We start from the raw sequence: 18,469 nt of genomic DNA, 5'->3' as shown, positions 1-18,469 counted from the left end.
GATTAAAACTTGAAAATTAATTTTATAGACTTCTATTGGCAAAATGTGTGATGTCGAAAAGTTGTGAGCCAGTTGCCGCGGTCACCACTTTAAATACTTTTATTTTTGGAGTCTCGAACTAGATATACAGGTTTAGACAAACACGTAAGGCCGTCGAGATTTAAATAAGAAAAATGGGTTCGGAAACTATCAGGAACACTCTAAACACTCTAGCATGAGAACGTGGTGTTCCAAGCTTAAAAATTGAATAAAAAAGTTCAATTGGATATTTTTTAATATTGAAATGAAGAGCAAAATCTAAAAGTTCGAATAAACTTGTCTAAAAAGTGAGACATTTTAGGCATTTAATGGGTTCAAAATTGAAGAAACAAACATACAATCACCATCCTTTCAACTCTAAAAAACCTCTAAACAAAAGTTTATCCAATTTTAGTGGTCATAAATCTGCACGCATATCTCCAATTGGAACAACTAAAAAGTGTCCAGAAATATCATCCAAGAACGTGTGCAATTGACAGTCAAGTGTGGTGAGGACGACATGTGAGCCATCCACCAGAAGGCTACTGCTCCATCACCAGTGTATAAACAAAATGTTTCTCCCCCGACTTCTAGGGCACCACCATAACCCCCGTGTGGACTATAAAAATGCATAAACTATTTGATGATCGAATGTGTGAAACAACCGGAAATAAGTGCAAAAACAGGGTGTTTTAGTGGATTTCGCAGAAGCTGATATTTTGAAGAAAAATTATAATGTTCTGCTTATTTTAAGTGTTCCAGTAACCGTACTTTTTCGATGCGCTTGCTCTTCAAAGCTTTGAAAAATGATGGTTTACTGAGAATCCTTAAAGTCTACGTTTTCATCTGTTTGAACACATTTTCAAAAATGTCAAAGTGTACAGTCTCAGAAAATTTAAGTAATAGTTAAATTGTATAAAAATTGATGAGTCTTCTGATATCATAGTTACAAAATTCAAACTCTTGCCGCCAGGAAAAGCTTATAATTTTCTACATACGAGATGAAATTATTTTCAAAAAAAAAGTTAAAGATGCAAACTGCGAGAGGGTAGAGGTAACGAAACAAGTGTTGTTGTTTGTTAGCCGGCGGGACCCCTCCCAGTCCCGGCTCTTCATGTTTTGTTTTTTGACGGATTGTTTTGCCAGCCGACCATCGTCAAGGAAGAACCAGGAGGGAACGTCCCCTATCTGACAGGAAGAAGAACTAGTAGATCAAAAATAAATATCTTCATCTTTCAAACTAACTCGGCGAGCAAGCAATTTGTCGTGTCGAGGTTGGAGCATTTTTGCCAAACTTCTAAACAATCGCTTTCAACCTGGGAGGGGGCACCGCTGGTGATGATAGTGGGCACTGGCTAGACGGTTTATGAAGAGCATATTAGAGTAAGAGACGCAGAGAACGAGTGGATGAGAAGGTGTAAAGTATTTAGGGAAAATGAGTAGATGAGGGGATGATGGCTCCTGAATGAAAGACACTGAAAGGAGACGGCTAAATTTTCGCAACTTTTTGATGATGACAGGCGTCAAAAGTTGTCCTCATCCTTCTTGATTTGTCATTTTTCATAAGGTGTCGTTGTTGCACTTGTGATGTTCTTTTTCTCGGAATATACGCTCTAATGATATCTTTTTTGAAATCAGTGGTATGTGATCGTAAGTCTAAATAAATAATTCCAAATCAAGCTTTCATTTCAAAAATAATTCGCTTATCGAAAAAGTACTGCTGTAATTAAATCCTAAGAGTTCAAAAATGGAAATTTGTGATTTCTTTCATTTCAAAAATTGTTGTAGGTTTTCGAAGTTTGTTCAAAAACGTCTGAATGCTTTCCTACGTATTCTATGAATTGACTCAATAAACTGACGTTATTTAAACTTCAATACTTAATTTCAATAAACTTATCAAAAAGCCCTCAACAAAATTCAGAAAATGGGCAAAAGTCAAGCACGAAGTCAGATAGGTTACAGACGACTTACCTGCCTACCATGATAACATATTCGAGTGAGTCAAATCTTGCAAAATTTTAAGACTCGAGTTTAGAAGAACTTTTTGAAAGGCACCATCTCAGCTGATGTAGTCAATTGGTTCAGGATGTTCAAGTTGTTATTTTTGAAATAAAAATGAAACTTTCTGAAAATTCTCAACTAGAATTAAATTCACCATCTTCAAAGTAAAAACTTCCAAACAAATAGTTGGATAAAGGTGTTATAATTATTTAAATGATTTCACAAAGTCAAATTTCAAATATGAAGCTCCGTCGTTCAGAAAATGCGTGTTAGATAAATACCAACCTAATAATTAATCAAAAACAAGAGTTTGAAAAAGTTCAAAGAAATTTGGAACTCTTCCCTGATCATGTCTACCTATCTTTTTATCTCTAAGTCTCTTTGACTTCCCGTCTCTCTCTTGGTGTCTGATTTTGCCAATGAGGAGCCAATTGTCTAAAGTTATGATCGATGACAGTAGAGAGTACCTACCCTCACTTCTTCTCTTTCCACCTTCAAATTTTTCGTAATGTGTTGCAAAAAAACCTGTCAAAAGGTGCTCTTCTTCTACTCAACGAAAACATTTATCCAGTCTTTTCAAAAGAAAAAAGGAAAACAGAAAGAGATTTTAACAGGATTCTTGGCATTTTATAGGAATTTCATAGGTTTTCCATGGGAATCCGGGGGTATTAAATCAACGAATCAAGCTCATCAAATCCAAGATTCAGTCGGGAATAGAACAAACAAAATCATAAAAATAAGTTAGATGTTCCTTTTATTTTGGAAAATAAAAAAGAGAGAAAGAGATAGATTTTCTAAGCGCAAAAAGCACCGGGTGGGAGGAAGAGTAGAAGGTTGAAGAATGTGTGAACTGATTTCATTTCATTCCGTCTTGTATGTATGTATGTGTGTTTTCTTGTTTTCTAAACTGCTCCGCGAGCACAGCTTGAATGTTGCTCTTTTTCTTCTTATTAACCTCAGATGTTGCAAAATGTTAGAGACTAAACTGTGTTTTTGTTACATTTGAGAAATAATGTTTTTCAAAGTTTTTTATGTTTAAGCAAAGGCAAAGGTGGTCTCTATCAGAATTCAAAGTAACCACAGAATCGTATTAATAAAATATTTGTTAAAAATTGGACTTTCAAGTAAGGGTTTAAATGTCTGCCCGCCTACTGCATACTGCCAATGTACACGTTCCATTTTCTTTCTTTGTTTTTTTAAATTTTAAATTGAGTCGTGAAACTAGAGAATGTTGGGTGCTATGAGACATGAAATTACGGTTCACCACTTTTTGGAACACCAACCAATCCAAATTGATTCCTTGATTTGACTAATCCCCAAGTTTCTAAAACATATATCAGATCTTGAATAACGAGATGTCTGACAACTGATGATTGCAACATGAACTACCCACATAACATTATTTCCTCCCGCCTGACCTAACTGTCCTGTTAACAAACTTTCGTTCCTATTTATTTTTCTTGTTTCTATCCCTCTTATTCAGTGTATTGTATTTATGATCTATTGTATGTGTTTTTTCTTCAACTTTTTCCACCTCTCCTCGCGAGCGTAAATAAATTAAATTAAATTAAATTAATATATTTGAAGTTGGGGGTTCAACCCATACCAAATCCTACTTCTGACGTTAACTCCTCTGGGTCTTAGCTTCATTTTTTAGCTTTTTAGCAGAAAGCTTGAGACTCTAAATAGAAATTTGGACTTAATCTTACACACAAAACTAGCGGAATATCTAAATCAAAGTTCACATAACAGGTGTTTGAACTCACCTGGACCTATTTAAAACTGCCCCTAGTTTCAGTAATGCAGAAATTAAAACTTGTAAATGAAAAGCTCTGCAAAACAAGTTGTCTCGTTCCTTTGAATCATACTAAACTTTTCCATATGGGCCCTTTAAAAAAGTGCACAAAACGTGCGCAGGCGTACGAAGTGTTTACAATCGGTTTCCAAACATTTTCCAGATGCCAACTCCCTTTGAAAATTAGGATTTATTTTTAAAACCCCGGTGTGGTCGTAGTCGCAACACAAAAAATAGACGATAGCGGGAAATATTGCTTCACTACTTTGCCAAGGACATTCGGAATTTGTTTATTTTTTATTCTGAAGATAGATGGAGAGAGGGAAAGATTACTGTAACGTTTTCTACGAATAAAGAGGTCGTCGATCATTTTTGCAGAAAAATAATGAAACAAGGAGACAGGCAGAAGACGGTGGAGACGGAGAACGCGGGATTCCCAAAAAGAATCAAATTACATGGAACGAATCAAAATTAAACAAAAATGGAGAAAAGGAGAGTGGGAAGGAACATGGAACAGTGATAATGGCATGGAACTTGGAAATTAAAATAATAGAAAAATACTTCAAGAGTTCAGGAGTGAAATAGTGTTCTCATCTAAATTATGCTTCTATGGGATATGATAGAACAGAGCCGTGTCAAGAGATAATGGATCTTCGGCAGAAAATACGTATTAGCTTTATCAGTTTTGCACCCACCACTCTACTTCAGAAATGTTATGAAATTGTCTGCACAGTTATATAAAAAGGTATAGTATGTATTTTTCAGGTGACAAAATTTTGATTTTTTAACAATTAAGATATACGCTGAAAAAGTTCAGCAATGAAGTGCAAGGCGACCAAACGTTGAATTATACAATTGTAAAGAAGTACTAATCGGAAAAAAGTAGTATAAAAATGCAAAATAGCAGTTACCAAAACCAAACAAGGAAACCTTGATATCTTGAAGAGTAACCAGAGAGACTATTTCACGCAATTAGAAATATAAATATCTGCGTTGTTCCTCTGCTTCTACTAAAACACTTTTGTTTCTTCTAAACACTGACAAGAGTTGAAACGAAGGACCACCAATTTGTAGATGAAGACAAATGTTGAACACATTTAAGTGATATGAGTCTGACATGCCGCGGGCACAAAAAGTGGTGTGTAAGATCGCATTAATTTCGACGCGTTTTTATGAGCTCAAAAGCAGCTTGAGCTTGGACAGAAGAGTAGTAGGAAGCTAATGGTTTTACTTCTTTTTTATCAAGAGTTCATACGGTGTAAATTTGCTAAAATAAGCAATACATGCATATGAGAGGAACGGAACATGATTCATAATTGTCTTGTTTCAAAAATCAAATAGTCTGAACCTGAACGAACGTTTTATCTTAAAGATATCTGAAGAGGCAAGAAATAAAGAGATCTAATTCGATATCTAACATACCTATGCGGAAACTTACTATTAGAGCGGCATTTTAGAGTACTTTATCAGTTAAGCTCAGTACTTTATCAGTTAAGCCATGTTTTCCTTGTAGGCAGGCAGGTAGGCATTTTGAAATTGAAATTGAAATTTATTTATTCATCATGGAAAATGGATATAAGAAAAACACAGATTTTCATGACTGCGTAGAAGTAAGAATTTAGACAGGTAAGGTATAGCATTTGAGGTGTTCTAAGATGCATTTCGAGAGTTTTTTATAAAGTTTGAATTGGTTTTTTCCCGAACGGCGATGCATATCGATCCATGGAGTTTCGCCAAAGGACAAAGTATGCCAGACCATAGAGTTTGAAGCTACTAGAAACAGATTTGGGCCCGCCAACAAGTTTTGAGGGAAATTGTTAAATTGTTGGTACTTTGAAGAGACGCTAACAAAAAAACGACTAAACAGCAAAAAATAATAACGTAAATAAGAGCAAACATTTTCTTTTTGTTTCTCTTCCGTTGCATAGAAAGTGAAAATCGAGAAGAATAAGAAGATGGTCCCTTTCTCTAGTTCTTTCTGAAAATGGATATTCTTGGGAGACACTTTAGATGCTCCATCAATCCTTTTCTCTATTCCTCTATTTCAATGTTGCCCAACACATCAGTGACCTCATTTTATTTGTTCTTTATTTTTTATTTTTTATTTTTTGCACTCTTACACGTATATGGAATTTAGAACAACACAAAAAAGTAAAGTTCCAAACGGAGAAAAACCAGATGGGTCAAAAAATGGATAAAAATGTTGACAAACATCAAAAAGCGAAAACCTTTTTTTGCGACGAAGAACTTTTTTGCTAGCGCAACCCGACGACGGAGAAATCTTATGAATTAGTAATCAGTTCGCTCGAAGTAAATTTCTAAATTTCTCAAAATTCACAATGTAAAACGTTTCGAATGTGTACTCCATAATGTACTCCATAATTTTATTTCCAGATTTTTCAAGTAAATAATTAACACAATTTCTAGGTTTCTTGAAACATACTCTTTCAGGGCTACTAAAAACTCAACCAGACGGGTTTCGGGAAATTCGTCTTCGAAGTTTTCTGAAACGCCAAGAAAGCCAGAAAATTCACAATTTGTTATAAACGATGTATCTATGCGTTTATATGCGTCTATGTCTCGAAATTTATTCACATTCTCCCTTTTAATTCATAATCATTGATTGTTACCATCTTCATCTATACTTCTTCCTTCTTAATCTCCGCCTTGACAACACTGATCATCTTCACGACTTTTTCCTTCACGTTTTCCAGACAACATTCCTGTTCCATTTTCAACGCTCCAGAACTTCCCTCATTATTCTTTGCATCCTCGATCTTCTTCGAATTCTTCTTTTTCTCCTTATTTGATTTTCTAGTTTCTACACCCTTGAACCATTTTCCTCGACCCTCGGACAACTTTTTCAGTTCCTTCTCCCGGTTTCTTTTATGTCGCTCTTTTGCAAACTTTTCCATGAGCTCTTGACGTTTCAGTTTCCGAGCCTCCAACTGACTTTGGTAATTGTTGATTTCCTTCTCCTCACAACTGAAATCAAATCTTGTATTTAACCAGACTTTGGAAATAATAAAGCTTACAATCTAGACACCTCCATTGACTCAAATTGGAAAGTTCAAAATAATCCGAAAACTATAGGAAATTTTGATACGTGTCTTATATTGACTTACGTTACGTTTTGGTCGTTTTTATTTGTTTCATTATAATTCGATTTATGCCAACGACATAAACAAAATTATGGGATTTTTGATTTCCGATAGTTCCAATGGGAACGTCGAAGCATCATAAAATGTGGACGGAAAACAAATTCAGAAGTAGACAAAATTAAGATGTTCATTTTTAAAAAGCACAGGCTATATTCGAGATTGCTAAAAATTTCGAAAAGTGTGTAAATCGTGCGGTTGTCAGGCACAAAACTTGGATTATCTCGAAATTGTACTGTTTTGCTCTCCTCTAGTCTCTTGATCGCCCTACGCCCTTCTTTTTCTCACTTAAAAATACGCTGAAAATTTTTTTTTAAGAAAAAGGAAAAAGTTGTCGAGCTTTTTGAACTTGATCAACACTGGACTTTGTTCCGTTTCCCTACAAACATGTACACAGACTGAAAATTATTATTTTTCCTTATTTGAACAGTAGTTGTCGTTGTACTGGTCAGTTTCTCAACATTCCATTAAAAAATTTTCTATTCACGGTATGCCATAAAAATTATAAAAGTGAAAATAATGTGTCTATACATGAATCCTATAAAAGACAGAGTATTTGTGCAGAATATCATCCGTCTCTAAAAAAATGTCTGCTTTAATTCAAGTCTTCCTGCTTCTCGCTGTCTTTGCTGGAATCTCTGAGATGTGTGGAAGCGTGCAACATACTGAAACAACAACCACAACCGTTGCTCCAGCTACAGGTGGTGCAAGAAAACGTAGATCAGTCGAAGGATCCGGTCTTGTTCACATCGAATTCCAAACAACATTGACGTCTGCTGGAGACGCTGAATTCTCAAAAATCGATGAATATGTCCGAGAGGAGTTCGGAGAGCTTTTGAACAAGGCTCATCAGCAAGTTGCTACTGGAGTTGAAGGTGGAAGTGTTCTGAAGTATATGGCCATCAATGCTGATTGCGGAGCTGCTCAACTGTAAGTGAAAAAGTTAATGAAACAGATTAGTTCTGACTTGAAAATGCATGAAATAGTATTTATTCTATTTATTCTTCTTGTTTCTATCCCTCTTATTCAGTGTATTGTATTGATCTATTGTATGTGTACATTTTTCTTTTTTCTTCAACTTTTTCCACGTCTCGCGAGCGTAAATAAATAAATAAATAAATTAATTAATTCGGAAATTTTACCTTTCTCATTTTAACCACACTAATTGATATATTTCAGTTTTGCACAAGCCGTCAAGGATCTGACTTCTTTCGTCACAAGTGCAACTGTTCGATGCGATACCCAAACTTCTACAATCTAAAGTTATTCAAACTGTCATTTTTTATTATTTGGGGTTATGGTGATTCAAAGTCTTGTTTTAAATTAATCAATAAACATTTCCGATCAACAATTGTTCGCAAACTGACAAGTTTATGTTTGAAGACAATAGACAAATCTCATAATCACATTTGCATTTTAAAACTAACACAATCCAACACAAACACGGAATGATCTACTGCCAATTCAAAAAAAAAAAGAGCTGAGACATCAGATTCTCTCAAGTTGCAACAAATACTCAATTTTTGTTCTTAATTTTGATTCATTTGTTCTTAATTTTGATTCATTGAATTTCAGAAGAAACATTTCGTTGAGTAGTAACTAAAAATATTTTGACACATTTTTTTTTTCAATTTCAAGTGTGTTGATATTTTCATGTTGAGCCAAGTTACAGGCCATTTTTCAAAAAAAAATCAGTTTCACTCATAAAAACGCCGAAACTTGAAATTTAGACGAAAAATTCTCATTTTCAGTGTTCTATCAGGTGTGAAAAAATAAAGAAAATAATGCTCATCTCGAAAATCGTCCTCCGCTCCGAAAAATGAAATCGAATGTTTGCCTTTTGGAAAATGACAAAAAATTAAATTGGGATATGGGGAACGGAAATTTTTTTTTGAAAGCTGAGAACACGTTATTTCAGAATATCATGTTCATTTTTGATGAATTAGTTTTTGAAAAGACTACCAAGTTGGTAATGAGCACAGGTAGTCGATACTTTTAGAGTCAAAAATCCTAATTTCCACACAACATATTGATGTGTCTTCTGCAACTCTTTCAAAGTGCCACCAAAAAGTGGTATTCTCATTTTTTGGAAGTTTGTTTTAATAGTAAGGTAAAAACGATAACTACAGTAATCCATCAGGGCACGCCCAAAACCTTCAGTTGTGAACGAACCCGTTCGCTTGATTTTTGTTGCATATTTGTTAAATAACTGATTTTAAAATATATAGGTTTGCGTTACATAATTACTTTGCACAGCTGTTTGAAAACAAAATTCCAAATTGTTTCCAGGATTTTGGCATTATTTTGTTCTACCCTATATATCTTAAGTGATTTCTCCGAGTTTTCTTTTTATACTTACAATTTCTCTATTGATCAAACTAAAAGCATTTCCACTGACCAAACTTCACTGTACTAAATGTTGTACTAATAATACAGTAGATCATGAGTATACATGAAGCTTCCCATTAAAGTATGAAGCTGAATAAAAAACTATTGTAGTATCAATAGTTGTATAGTTTGTTCTTTTGGTCTTTTCGAGATTATCAAACAGAGACATCAAAACAGAGACGAGATTATCAAACAGAGACATCTTATGATTCTTCTATAAACACCAAAAAAATATGTAGGTCCACAAATAGTACGGTATAAAAAGATGGCGTTTCGTGGGAAGAGTCAGTCAATTTATTGCCTATTTCTGAAAAAAAAACATGACTGCTCTAATTTCTATTTCTTTGCTTCTTGTAACTTTTGCTGGAGCTGCCGAAATGTGTGCACCAGTGACTCAGCACAGCACTCCTCAATCCGATGTTCCAAGTACTGTCACAATTACTTTTCATAAGCTCGAGACTTCGACGACCACTAAAGATGAAATCCTTAACGCAATTAGGACTAGCCACCCAGATGTGCACGCCACAGGAGAGCCAATCGATAAAAAATCAATCAAGGTTACACTAACTGCTGTTTCATGCGTGACCGCTATGAAGTAAGTTATTTTTCCAAAAAAAAAAACATACTTCAATGGGAGGTTTTAAAAAGTTCCTATGTATAGTATATAATAAAGAAAATCGTATCTATATCAAATGGATACTGATAAATGCGGTTTTGTGCGAAATCTGTTGTATACACAAATTTCATTCCAGATTGGCGGAAGAAGTCTTGAATGCAGGTACACCAGTGGTTTTAAATGCATACGCAATGTTGTGTGATGGGGAGATCTCTACGAATATTAAACCATAAGATCTTTCACGCGAATTCTCGATACTTAATATTATGCGATTTAACTTATTCGATTATTTAAATGAAGTATTTTATCACAGAGAAAAAATATATAAATACTTGGAAAATATGCAAAATTACGTCATAATGCTCGGGGAAAACTAGCTCAGGAATGTGCTACAGTGAAATAAATAATGGATGCCAAGAGTCCGATAATCAATGCAATAGTAATCAGTATGGTTTTCGTTGTGCACCATGAATCGCTTGATCCATCGAAGTCAACGAAATGAAGATCCTCAATCGGTGTTCGCACAGCTTCCATCTCTTCTGGTGTCAGCGCGCGTTCCCAGCCTTCATCCACGTGTTCTGAAATTTGTTAGTCGAAATTCGAAGAATAAAAGATGTTTTGTACCAATGCTTGTCTGTAAATCCATCATGTCATCAAAATTCTTCTGTGCATCTTCTACATTATCAGCCTCAAAGAGGAAATCATTGATGAGAATTGCTGGATGTGTGTAGAGTACTGTAGTAGCTGGACGAGGTAGTTGATGGACGGTGATTCCAGTTTTTGGTGATCGTTCCTCTTCAACAACTTCCATCGATTCGTAGTGAAGTTCTGAAATAGATATTTTGAACATTAAAAACTCAAAAAAATTGTTTTCAACTAACCAACTCTTGCAAACAGATTCCTGACTAAATGATGCTTGATTGCTCGGATTGCGTCCTTCACTGTTGATCTGATTGGAACAGCTGCGCGAACTTCAATGTCAAAAAGAACTTCGTGCATGTTGGACGCAATATCATCGATAGCTCCGAGCTCTCGGTTATCTAGAACTTTTTGACGATTGGTCTCATAGTCAAATAAAACAGAAAAAAACATACAAAGAGGATTCAAGAACAATTGTGCCTCAATCGTTGTCTTTTTATTCTTCTTGATATCTTTGATCAGTGGCTCCTTATCATCACGGATCTCACCATCAAGAAGTGTAAATTCACATTGGAATAAATTATTCACAAAGTTTTTCGTGGCGACTACCAAGTCAGAGTAGAAGTCAGTTGGGCGTCCTGTGTCAACTGGAACATTGTGCACAATTCGAGCAGATGCGTTTGTCACCAAAGAAATCCATTCAAGTTTTTGAAATTGAACTTTTTGGGCACTATCGTTGCCACGATTGGTCACATCAATTATGGCACCGATGGGGGTGGTGGATGGGGTCTCGAAGAACACTGTGATCTGAAAGTGAAAGAATATTACTGATTTTTGAAAAGAAAGGATTGGCAATATCTGAAAGGAACTATTAGTTTTTACAATAATTGTTTTCCCAGAAAAATAAAATATACATTGCAAATTTTTCTAATTTTGAGATACCTACCATATTATCCGAAATCGAGTCATCCACATTAGCCGTTGTGATTTGATTATTCATTTTCTGAATACGACCCAATGTCTTGTGAATATGTGATTTCCGATCTGAGAAAGTCTTCTTATCTGAGAACCAGGCAATTCCAACCACATGAATTCCACCGGGAAGCATTCGGAGAAGACGTTCTGCGTGATCTGACATCCATTCGTCTTCCAGCATCTTTGATGATTCTGTAGCATTCTGAAAATAATTACTATTATGAAAATTGTGATATAGTAAAATCCTTTACCTCTTCCAATGCACTGCTATGAACCGGACATTTGGAAGCATATGCCACGTGGATGTCACCATCCGAGCAGAATGATCCGAGCAAAAAGTAGGCTGACGCCGGAATTCCTTTATCGGATAAAACAAATTCGTGATTCTTCGCTGACTTGGTCACCCATTCCTGGAGTTGGACGTCAAACAGAATCATGGATTCTGTAACTGGAATTGCAAGTGTTGATGTCATTTTTTGTAGATGATAGTTAGTTTTTGGACAATACTTTAGCGAGTCAATATAGTATGAAGGCTATGCAGAATACATGTGGAGACGTTGATTGAAAAGTATACAGAGGAGGTGGATGATAAGCCAACTGCTGCTGTGGCAAACAAAAAGAGGGTTACCATGACGATGAATACCCAAGAAATTGAGAAAAAGGCGGTCTCCTCAGGTAACATGCACACCCCCAGCTCGGCCGGAGGAGCGCCGCGAGCGAGAAAATAAGATGTAATCGTGAAATTAGTTTTTGTGCGAAGGCATCTAACGGGTAAAGTGGGCACGCGTGTTAAATATAGGCGTTTTTGCTAAACTTCAGAGTTTAAATTTATTTTCTGAAAGTTAAAAGAGAGATCGCTTACGTTGAAAAACAAATTTCAATAATGACAGCTGCGAAGAGTCGGATTTAATTGGAACATCGTACTTTCTTCGTTTTATTTTACTCCCTTACTTATTTCTAGGAATCAAAAGTTGTATTTTATGAATATAAATAAGAAATACAATTTTCTATTTGTAAAATAGCTGAAAATTAGCAAAAAAAAAGAAGAAAACTCAAAGAAAAAGACGGAAAAAAAACAGAAATCGCTTAAAAATTGTTTTGTTGGACAGTTCGACAGAGCGCACTTTCTGACCCCAATATTGGCAATTTCCAAAAGTTTTTGGAACAACTTATAAGTTAACTAAAAGCTAAGTCAACAATAACCGTGAATGCTCAATTTCGTGAAAACAGCAGATTATCTGATAAATATTTAGAAAATATTGAAAATTTAATTTTAAAAAATATTCAATTACCTGTTTTCATGGGGTCCACCTTTTCCAAATGCAACTCTGGATGAGATGTAGCTGTAGTCTTTGACTTTCTTCTATTTCTAGTCATTTCAATGTTTGAATCTGAAACCACGAGATTCTTCTAATCGAGAAAGAGTGTTTTTTTTTCGAAATTGAATTTTCGAAATGTTTTGAGAATCGGAACATAGACGAACAAAAGAACAACAATTGAATACTTTCTTCTATAAAACTGTGCAAACTTTTGCAAAAAAAAAAATAATCGAAGTTTTATAGTTCATCTACCAATTTTGTTGTCTAAAATATTTGTATTTTACCCTAGGACCCTTCACTGAATCATAATAAATTCCCTGAACGTCCGACTATTACAATTTTGATATGACGATAGAACAAACCTTTTTCCTGTTTTATCAACTATAATTTTTTAACTGTCAATCAGTCAAGTCTTGATAAATAAAAATTAAAACAACATTTAAAAAATGGCTGAAGAACCAGGCAGAGAGGAAAAGTCTTTGTGAGTGTTGGAGCACAAGTTTTCAAGGCGAAAATTGGCAGGTGGAATATGAAGTCTTTTCGGGCATAGAAACACCAAACCCTGAAATTAGTTTTAGACTTTTTTAGTGAAATGGCAGATTAAGATAGTGACGTCACAGAAATATTTATTTTATTACTCAATTCCTAAACAATTTAGGTATTTGGTTCCTGGAAAATAATTGGATTGATGACCGATTTTTTTCTAGGCTTCATTTATTTATATATTAAGTAACAGGGTTGTTTTCCCAAGGTTTCCAGCTTGGTTTCCAGTTCGACCGCCAGCTGAGAAATTGTATCCAAAATGATTGAGTTTCATTTAAAAGTGTCTTTCCATCTTTAAACATCTGACTTCGACGGGAATATTTTTCAGAAGCTTTTTCCCAACCCAACCATTCTTCCCAAATCATCTATTGGGGTGGAGCTTCAAGATAAGAATCAACGAGACGCGGAGAAAAAAACAAAAAACTGAAGAAATTGTTTCCAATGTTTCCCATCGTCTCTTCCCGTGAGTTTCTTCTGACCAGTGTCAGTTGTCAAGAGCTTCTCCCTTCCACTGGACCACCTCCCCTTCTTATTTCAATTCTCCACCTTCTTATCAGTATCAATTGATCTACTACATCATGACATTATTAATCGCATCACTACTTGTCACTTTGTTGGTCATCTTTGAACAGATCAGCTCTGTCGGAACACATATCTCATCAAACAGCTTATCCAGGTACTGGTTCATTTGATTGATGGGTTTTATGGATGGTTTCTTCCAATTTAGCAGGTCTGAAATGAGCCATTTTTCTTACTTACTTCATTTCTGATCTTATCTATAGAACTTTCACTTACTATTAGATGTTGAGTTTTCCAAAAACAATTATATTTTTACTGGCAAGAAGTTTAGAAAATATTGTAAGGTATAGTCTCGCATCAAGTAACGGCGTAGGTGCCAACTTCTTCAATTTCTGTAGGCAAAATCATGAAATAGCCGAAAAAAAAAGTAATTTCTCCTTGTTCCACTGGGCAAATAGGAAAGGTTTACTGTAGTTACACTCGTAATAAGGTACCTCACTAATCCAAAAAACTGTTTTATCACCGTAAAACTACCCATTAACACAATCAGTCATGATTTTTCGAGCAAAATAGCTTCAGCTTTTGCGACGGAGGCCCCAAATCCTCAACTCAACGAGCTCGTAATGAGCAGCAAATCTCAGCTTTTTGCTCTTTTCTTTTGCATTGCTCTACGATGCTCTGCGGGCGGTCTTTTGCCATTAACCAGATGGTGATCATTTTCGAATAAAATGTTACATTTACGGTGGTAGGAAACTGCTTCAGAGAGGTCGGGGGGTAGGATGAGAAAAAAATGGGGATAGGAGGAGATGGATGAGTGTAAGTTTGTAGAAAAAAGTGTAAAATGTTTGAGATGTCATTCTGAGGTTCGGTTACAAATACACACTATTTGATCTTTGAATTCACTCAAGATATCTGGAAATGGAAATTTGGGTTCCACCGCGGAAAATTCATTTATAGAAAAGAGTTTCTGATGCGGCTTCAAGATTACTGTAGCTTGCATTCTTGCTTACTTTTTCATTAGTTTATTCCATAGTTTTTGTGCGGTCCAAAAAGATAAACTAAAATTTTTAATCCATTCGATTAAATTTTTCATTGTTAAGGTTACTGTGCTACCCTTGATTTTCTGTAGTTGTTCACATTGAATTTCAGCAAACCAAAACGATATGAATATAATTCTCAATGGTGTAAAGGACCAATCGATGGAGATTGTAATCCATATAACTGTGGAGGTGGATGCGAATCTAAATATATTCGGTAAGTCGTACCCGGTTTCGACTAGTTTTCCTAATAACTTGAACTGTTAAAGATTCTACGACCAATCCTACAAAATGGATCGAACGATAAAAAGTTGTTTTTGTCAACAAGAGAGACTTTGCTCAATTCTCGGAATGCACGCTTTCTCCGGATGTAAATCTTATTATCAATTGAGCTCGGTTGCTCAGAAATTTGTCAGGTAATTTTTCATTGTTACCAAAATTAGTAATTATGATGCGAACAGAGATTGGCTCGCAACGACACTCCGAGAACCCGTCACGACTGATACTTTTGAAAGAAGTCATGCGCCTTTAAGGTAAGGTTACTGTAGTTTTGTAGATACTTCTTACATGAAGTAGTAGGTCTACGTATTCTGAGACAAAATGTTTAATGTAAAAAACACAGAAAAATAAAAAAATAGGTTTCAAAGCGTGCCTAACAAATATAATCTACAGTAACCTTAAAACTTTCTTGGCGTGCAGAACATCGGAGAGTCGGAGCAAATTTGTATTGTTTTTGAAAATTCTAAAAATATACATAAAGTTCAAATTTTAGATTTTGGAGCATGGACAATCTTGATAGGAAGAATCGTCACTCAAATAATGTTCGTCATCGTTATTCAGATAAGACACGGTAATTTTAAGATACAAATGTTGAAAAGTTGTAATAATTTCAGACATTTCCAACTCATAAATGGAAGATCTCGTTTCTGTTGCCGAGCTACTGCACAAAAACGCTTGGCTTTACACTTAAAATCCTCCAGTCTCAACTTCAAGATTATTTTAGTTTTACTTCCAATTGTGTATCCCCTAATTTATTAAATACAAGAAGCATCTTCGTGTCATGTTCAAAACCACATGTGGTTTTTCTTTAGTTCAAAACCCAATCATCCTGCCTTTCCCTTCAATCACGTGTATATACTTAAGCTTGTATTCTTCCAACTCGGAACTATGAATTAATGAAACCGTTAGAAATGATAGAGATGAGTGTCAAAAAAGAAATAGAAAGAAGCATCGGAAGTGGTGGTGTGATGGGAATCGAATCGGAAAAATTATAGAAACAACGGGGGAGAGAATCAGTCAACAAAGATAACAATTAAAATAAACAAAAAAATATAATGAGTATTCTGGAAATGGAACGTGATTGCTTGTTTTCAAAGTGGAAAGTGTGGCAAGTATAGATGCTTATGAGTTTGATGGTCCTGGGCCTTCACCATCGTCGCCGTTAATGTCTTCATTGAGTCTTCTCTTCTTTTTCTCGATTTGCTCAAACTTATCGGCCTGAAACATTTTTTTTAAAGTAACTAATCTTCTAGAAACATGGACTTCTTCTGAACTACAAATGATTAAAACCCTCACCTTCCGTTTCTCATACTCTTGCTGGTTATTGTGAGTAACATTTTTGAAGAGATTATCAATTGCATCATTGGTAGAAGTCAGTGTGATCGTCAATTCTTCATCAATCGGTACAAACTTTTGTTCCATATTGTTGAGATCGATGAGGTGTACTGTAGATCTGAAACATCAATGATCCTTTTACTTTTCGTTTCCTCCATCTTTCATTTTCTTTGTGGCTGACGGCTGTGATATCTTTCAATATATCTGTTCAGAGCATCAAAAAAACTACAATAAATCACACCAAGATGTCTTGGGGGAGCAAACGATTTGTTTGAAAATCCGTGTCCGCGTCTGCGTCTGTCATACATGCAGCACTATTTCCTAATTGAACGCACTCCTATCCGTGTGATATCCCAGAATTAGAAAAAAAGTGAGAATAGAACAGGGAGGCACAAGAATTATCGATCCAACAAATATTTTTAATATAGATAATTACATGTACATGTACTGGTTAATATAATAGACAACCACATTTACAGCCAGCTATAAATTCAGAACCATCGCCACGGTGGCCGAGTGTGGTCAAAGGCGTGAGACTCCTGATCTCTTTCGGGCAACCGATCGCAGGTTCGAATCCTGCCCGTGGCAAATTATTTTGTAAAGCTATATGTTATCATTTTTGCAATTAAATTGTTACCTTCCGAGGACAGCGAAGTAGTCTTTCGTAGAAGCAATATCGAGACATTGCGATTCGCCCACGATTGATACAGAAGTGGTTTGCAATGATTCTTGGTTGAGATCAACAATCACGACAGTCTCAATTTTCTCGAAAATGACAGCGATTTTCTGAAAGCATACAAACTGCGTTTTAGTATTGTACAATCTTAACACACCTTGTGCTGCAAATTGATTGAAATCTTGCGAATGGGAGCGTCAAACTGGGACAGATCAAGCGTTCTACGAGGAGCTGAACATTTTGCGATGCTCCAGTTATATAGGTTCTTGTCTCCTCCTGAAGTTCTAAGCATTTGAAAGAAAGGAACTGAGATAACTTACCAGAACTCCATAGTGAGTCATTATCCTGCACCGCCAATGTTTTGACATACTCGGTGTGACCAAGGAAGAATGAGTCAATGACAGAGGTCTGAGAACACTATTTCGGGTGAATAATGGTTTTTAAAAGTAAACCAACCGCTGGGTATCTAAGCGCTCGGACTTTTTCATCTCTATCCGCCATCAGCAGTCTCTTTCCATCAGGACTGAATGCAACATCAAGAATCATAGAGATAGCTCCAGCCATTTCAATAGCACTTCCATTTAGAACCGAAAATCTGTGAACGTCTCCAGCACGATCGCCAACAACCACATAAGCATCTTCTTTATCGAAAACAATTGCTGTTGGAGCTTTTGGAACGACAGAGGTAACAATGTGTTCCGCTGTGACGATATCTCCTTTGTCATTAACGAAATACTCGAAGACGTGGATTTGTTTCTCGTTTGTTCCAACTGCAACAAGTCGCCGGCCATGAGTGGTCAAGACATTGGAATGAGCGAGACACAGAATCTACAAAAAAATACTATCAGAACAAACGTTTCGATTATTTTAGGACTGACCACTCTTTTCTCAACAGCTTTCAATTCTTTTTCAATATCGAAGGAAGGCTTTTGAATCCGTTCCGGGTTGATTTTTGACCAACTAATGAAGTTCTGAAATAAAATTTTGAAATTTCAAGTTTAAAAATATGAAACACCTTCAATTCAGTTTCTTCGCTGATTCTGAACGTACGGATCAAGTCTCCAGATGCAATGAAAACTCGTTCCCGAAATGCTGTGATGAACGACATGTCAGTCTGAATATCGAGTTATTAATATTGAATTTTCTGAACATTAAAACTATAACAAAAGGT

At 35.6% G+C, this 18,469-nt stretch overlaps 6 protein-coding genes and 5 non-coding genes across 15 annotated transcripts; 7 read left to right on the top strand and 4 right to left on the bottom strand.

Moving 5' to 3' along the window:
- The first annotated feature begins 561 nt into the window (after positions 1–561).
- Positions 562–670, top strand: K07E12.8. Its single transcript, NR_052391.1, has one exon. It is a non-coding gene; the product is annotated as an Unclassified non-coding RNA K07E12.8 (non-coding RNA).
- A 370-nt stretch (positions 671–1,040) lies between these two features.
- On the bottom strand, positions 1,041–1,279 carry K07E12.6. The gene has a single exon (NR_052390.1). It is a non-coding gene; the product is annotated as an Unclassified non-coding RNA K07E12.6 (non-coding RNA).
- Positions 1,280–2,569: 1,290 nt separating this feature from the next.
- On the top strand, positions 2,570–2,709 carry K07E12.5. The gene has a single exon (NR_052389.1). It is a non-coding gene; the product is annotated as an Unclassified non-coding RNA K07E12.5 (non-coding RNA).
- A 2,955-nt stretch (positions 2,710–5,664) lies between these two features.
- K07E12.7 lies at positions 5,665–5,805 on the top strand. Its single transcript, NR_052388.1, has one exon. It is a non-coding gene; the product is annotated as an Unclassified non-coding RNA K07E12.7 (non-coding RNA).
- Positions 5,806–6,394: 589 nt separating this feature from the next.
- On the bottom strand, positions 6,395–6,930 carry K07E12.2 (uncharacterized protein). Its single transcript, NM_066079.5, has 2 exons — positions 6,850–6,930; positions 6,395–6,799 (listed from the first exon to the last, which is right to left on the bottom strand). Exons 1-2 carry the CDS (start codon positions 6,864–6,866, stop codon positions 6,454–6,456), a joined length of 363 nt encoding a protein of 120 aa, NP_498480.2. The 5' UTR covers positions 6,867–6,930; the 3' UTR covers positions 6,395–6,453.
- Positions 6,931–7,534: 604 nt separating this feature from the next.
- On the top strand, positions 7,535–8,323 carry Y102E9.6 (SEA domain-containing protein). Its single transcript, NM_001038285.3, has 2 exons — positions 7,535–7,902; positions 8,152–8,323. Exons 1-2 carry the CDS (start codon positions 7,559–7,561, stop codon positions 8,231–8,233), a joined length of 426 nt encoding a protein of 141 aa, NP_001033374.1. The 5' UTR covers positions 7,535–7,558; the 3' UTR covers positions 8,234–8,323.
- A 1,357-nt stretch (positions 8,324–9,680) lies between these two features.
- Y102E9.3 (HMA domain-containing protein) lies at positions 9,681–10,209 on the top strand (the record flags this gene model as incomplete). Its single annotated transcript, NM_066077.1, has 2 exons — positions 9,681–9,955; positions 10,113–10,209. The coding sequence occupies 2 exons, from the start codon at positions 9,681–9,683 to the stop codon at positions 10,207–10,209; spliced, it is 372 nt and encodes a 123-aa protein (NP_498478.1).
- Positions 10,210–10,264: 55 nt separating this feature from the next.
- Positions 10,265–13,401, bottom strand: odr-4 (Odorant response abnormal protein 4; the record flags this gene model as incomplete). 3 transcript variants are annotated; one of them, NM_001392129.1, is made up of 7 exons in its annotated part: positions 10,265–10,554; positions 10,601–10,804; positions 10,858–11,016; positions 11,071–11,422; positions 11,562–11,792; positions 11,842–12,038; positions 12,883–13,401. In NM_001392129.1, 7 exons carry the CDS (start codon positions 12,965–12,967, stop codon positions 10,355–10,357), a joined length of 1,428 nt encoding a protein of 475 aa, NP_001379932.1. The 3 variants fall into 3 exon arrangements, with proteins under 3 accessions (NP_001379932.1, NP_001370710.1, NP_001022815.1); NM_001382900.2 differs by lacking the exon at positions 12,883–13,401 and adding an exon at positions 12,453–12,547 and having other exon boundaries at positions 10,266–10,554; positions 10,858–11,022; NM_001027644.9 differs by having other exon boundaries at positions 10,355–10,554; positions 11,842–12,032; positions 12,883–12,967.
- A 491-nt stretch (positions 13,402–13,892) lies between these two features.
- On the top strand, positions 13,893–16,203 carry Y102E9.5 (uncharacterized protein). Of its 2 annotated transcripts, NM_001379774.2 has the most exons (6): positions 13,930–14,128; positions 15,121–15,225; positions 15,278–15,424; positions 15,470–15,541; positions 15,781–15,858; positions 15,902–16,203. In NM_001379774.2, the coding sequence occupies exons 1-6, from the start codon at positions 14,031–14,033 to the stop codon at positions 16,044–16,046; spliced, it is 645 nt and encodes a 214-aa protein (NP_001366814.1). In that variant the 5' UTR covers positions 13,930–14,030; the 3' UTR covers positions 16,047–16,203. The 2 variants fall into 2 exon arrangements, with proteins under 2 accessions (NP_001366813.1, NP_001366814.1); NM_001379773.3 differs by lacking the exon at positions 15,470–15,541 and having other exon boundaries at positions 13,893–14,128.
- Positions 16,143–18,412, bottom strand: wdr-4 (tRNA (guanine-N(7)-)-methyltransferase non-catalytic subunit). 2 transcript variants are annotated; one of them, NM_001129250.3, is made up of 8 exons: positions 18,314–18,412; positions 18,177–18,269; positions 17,755–18,126; positions 17,619–17,715; positions 17,456–17,574; positions 17,260–17,408; positions 16,584–16,740; positions 16,143–16,505 (listed from the first exon to the last, which is right to left on the bottom strand). In NM_001129250.3, the coding sequence occupies exons 1-8, from the start codon at positions 18,404–18,406 to the stop codon at positions 16,410–16,412; spliced, it is 1,176 nt and encodes a 391-aa protein (NP_001122722.1). In that variant the 5' UTR covers positions 18,407–18,412; the 3' UTR covers positions 16,143–16,409. The 2 variants fall into 2 exon arrangements, with proteins under 2 accessions (NP_001122722.1, NP_498476.1); NM_066075.6 differs by having other exon boundaries at positions 16,144–16,505; positions 17,619–17,706.
- On the top strand, positions 17,125–17,210 carry Y102E9.t1. The gene has a single exon. It is a non-coding gene; the product is annotated as a tRNA-Arg (tRNA).
- Positions 18,413–18,469: the final 57 nt, after the last annotated feature.

Source organism: Caenorhabditis elegans, chromosome III (genome assembly GCF_000002985.6).
Source record: "Caenorhabditis elegans chromosome III".
In the NCBI taxonomy this organism is placed as follows: Eukaryota; Metazoa; Nematoda; class Chromadorea; order Rhabditida; family Rhabditidae; genus Caenorhabditis; species Caenorhabditis elegans.
Note: the sequence above shows the minus strand (reverse complement) of the source record. Positions and strands in the feature narration are given on the sequence as shown.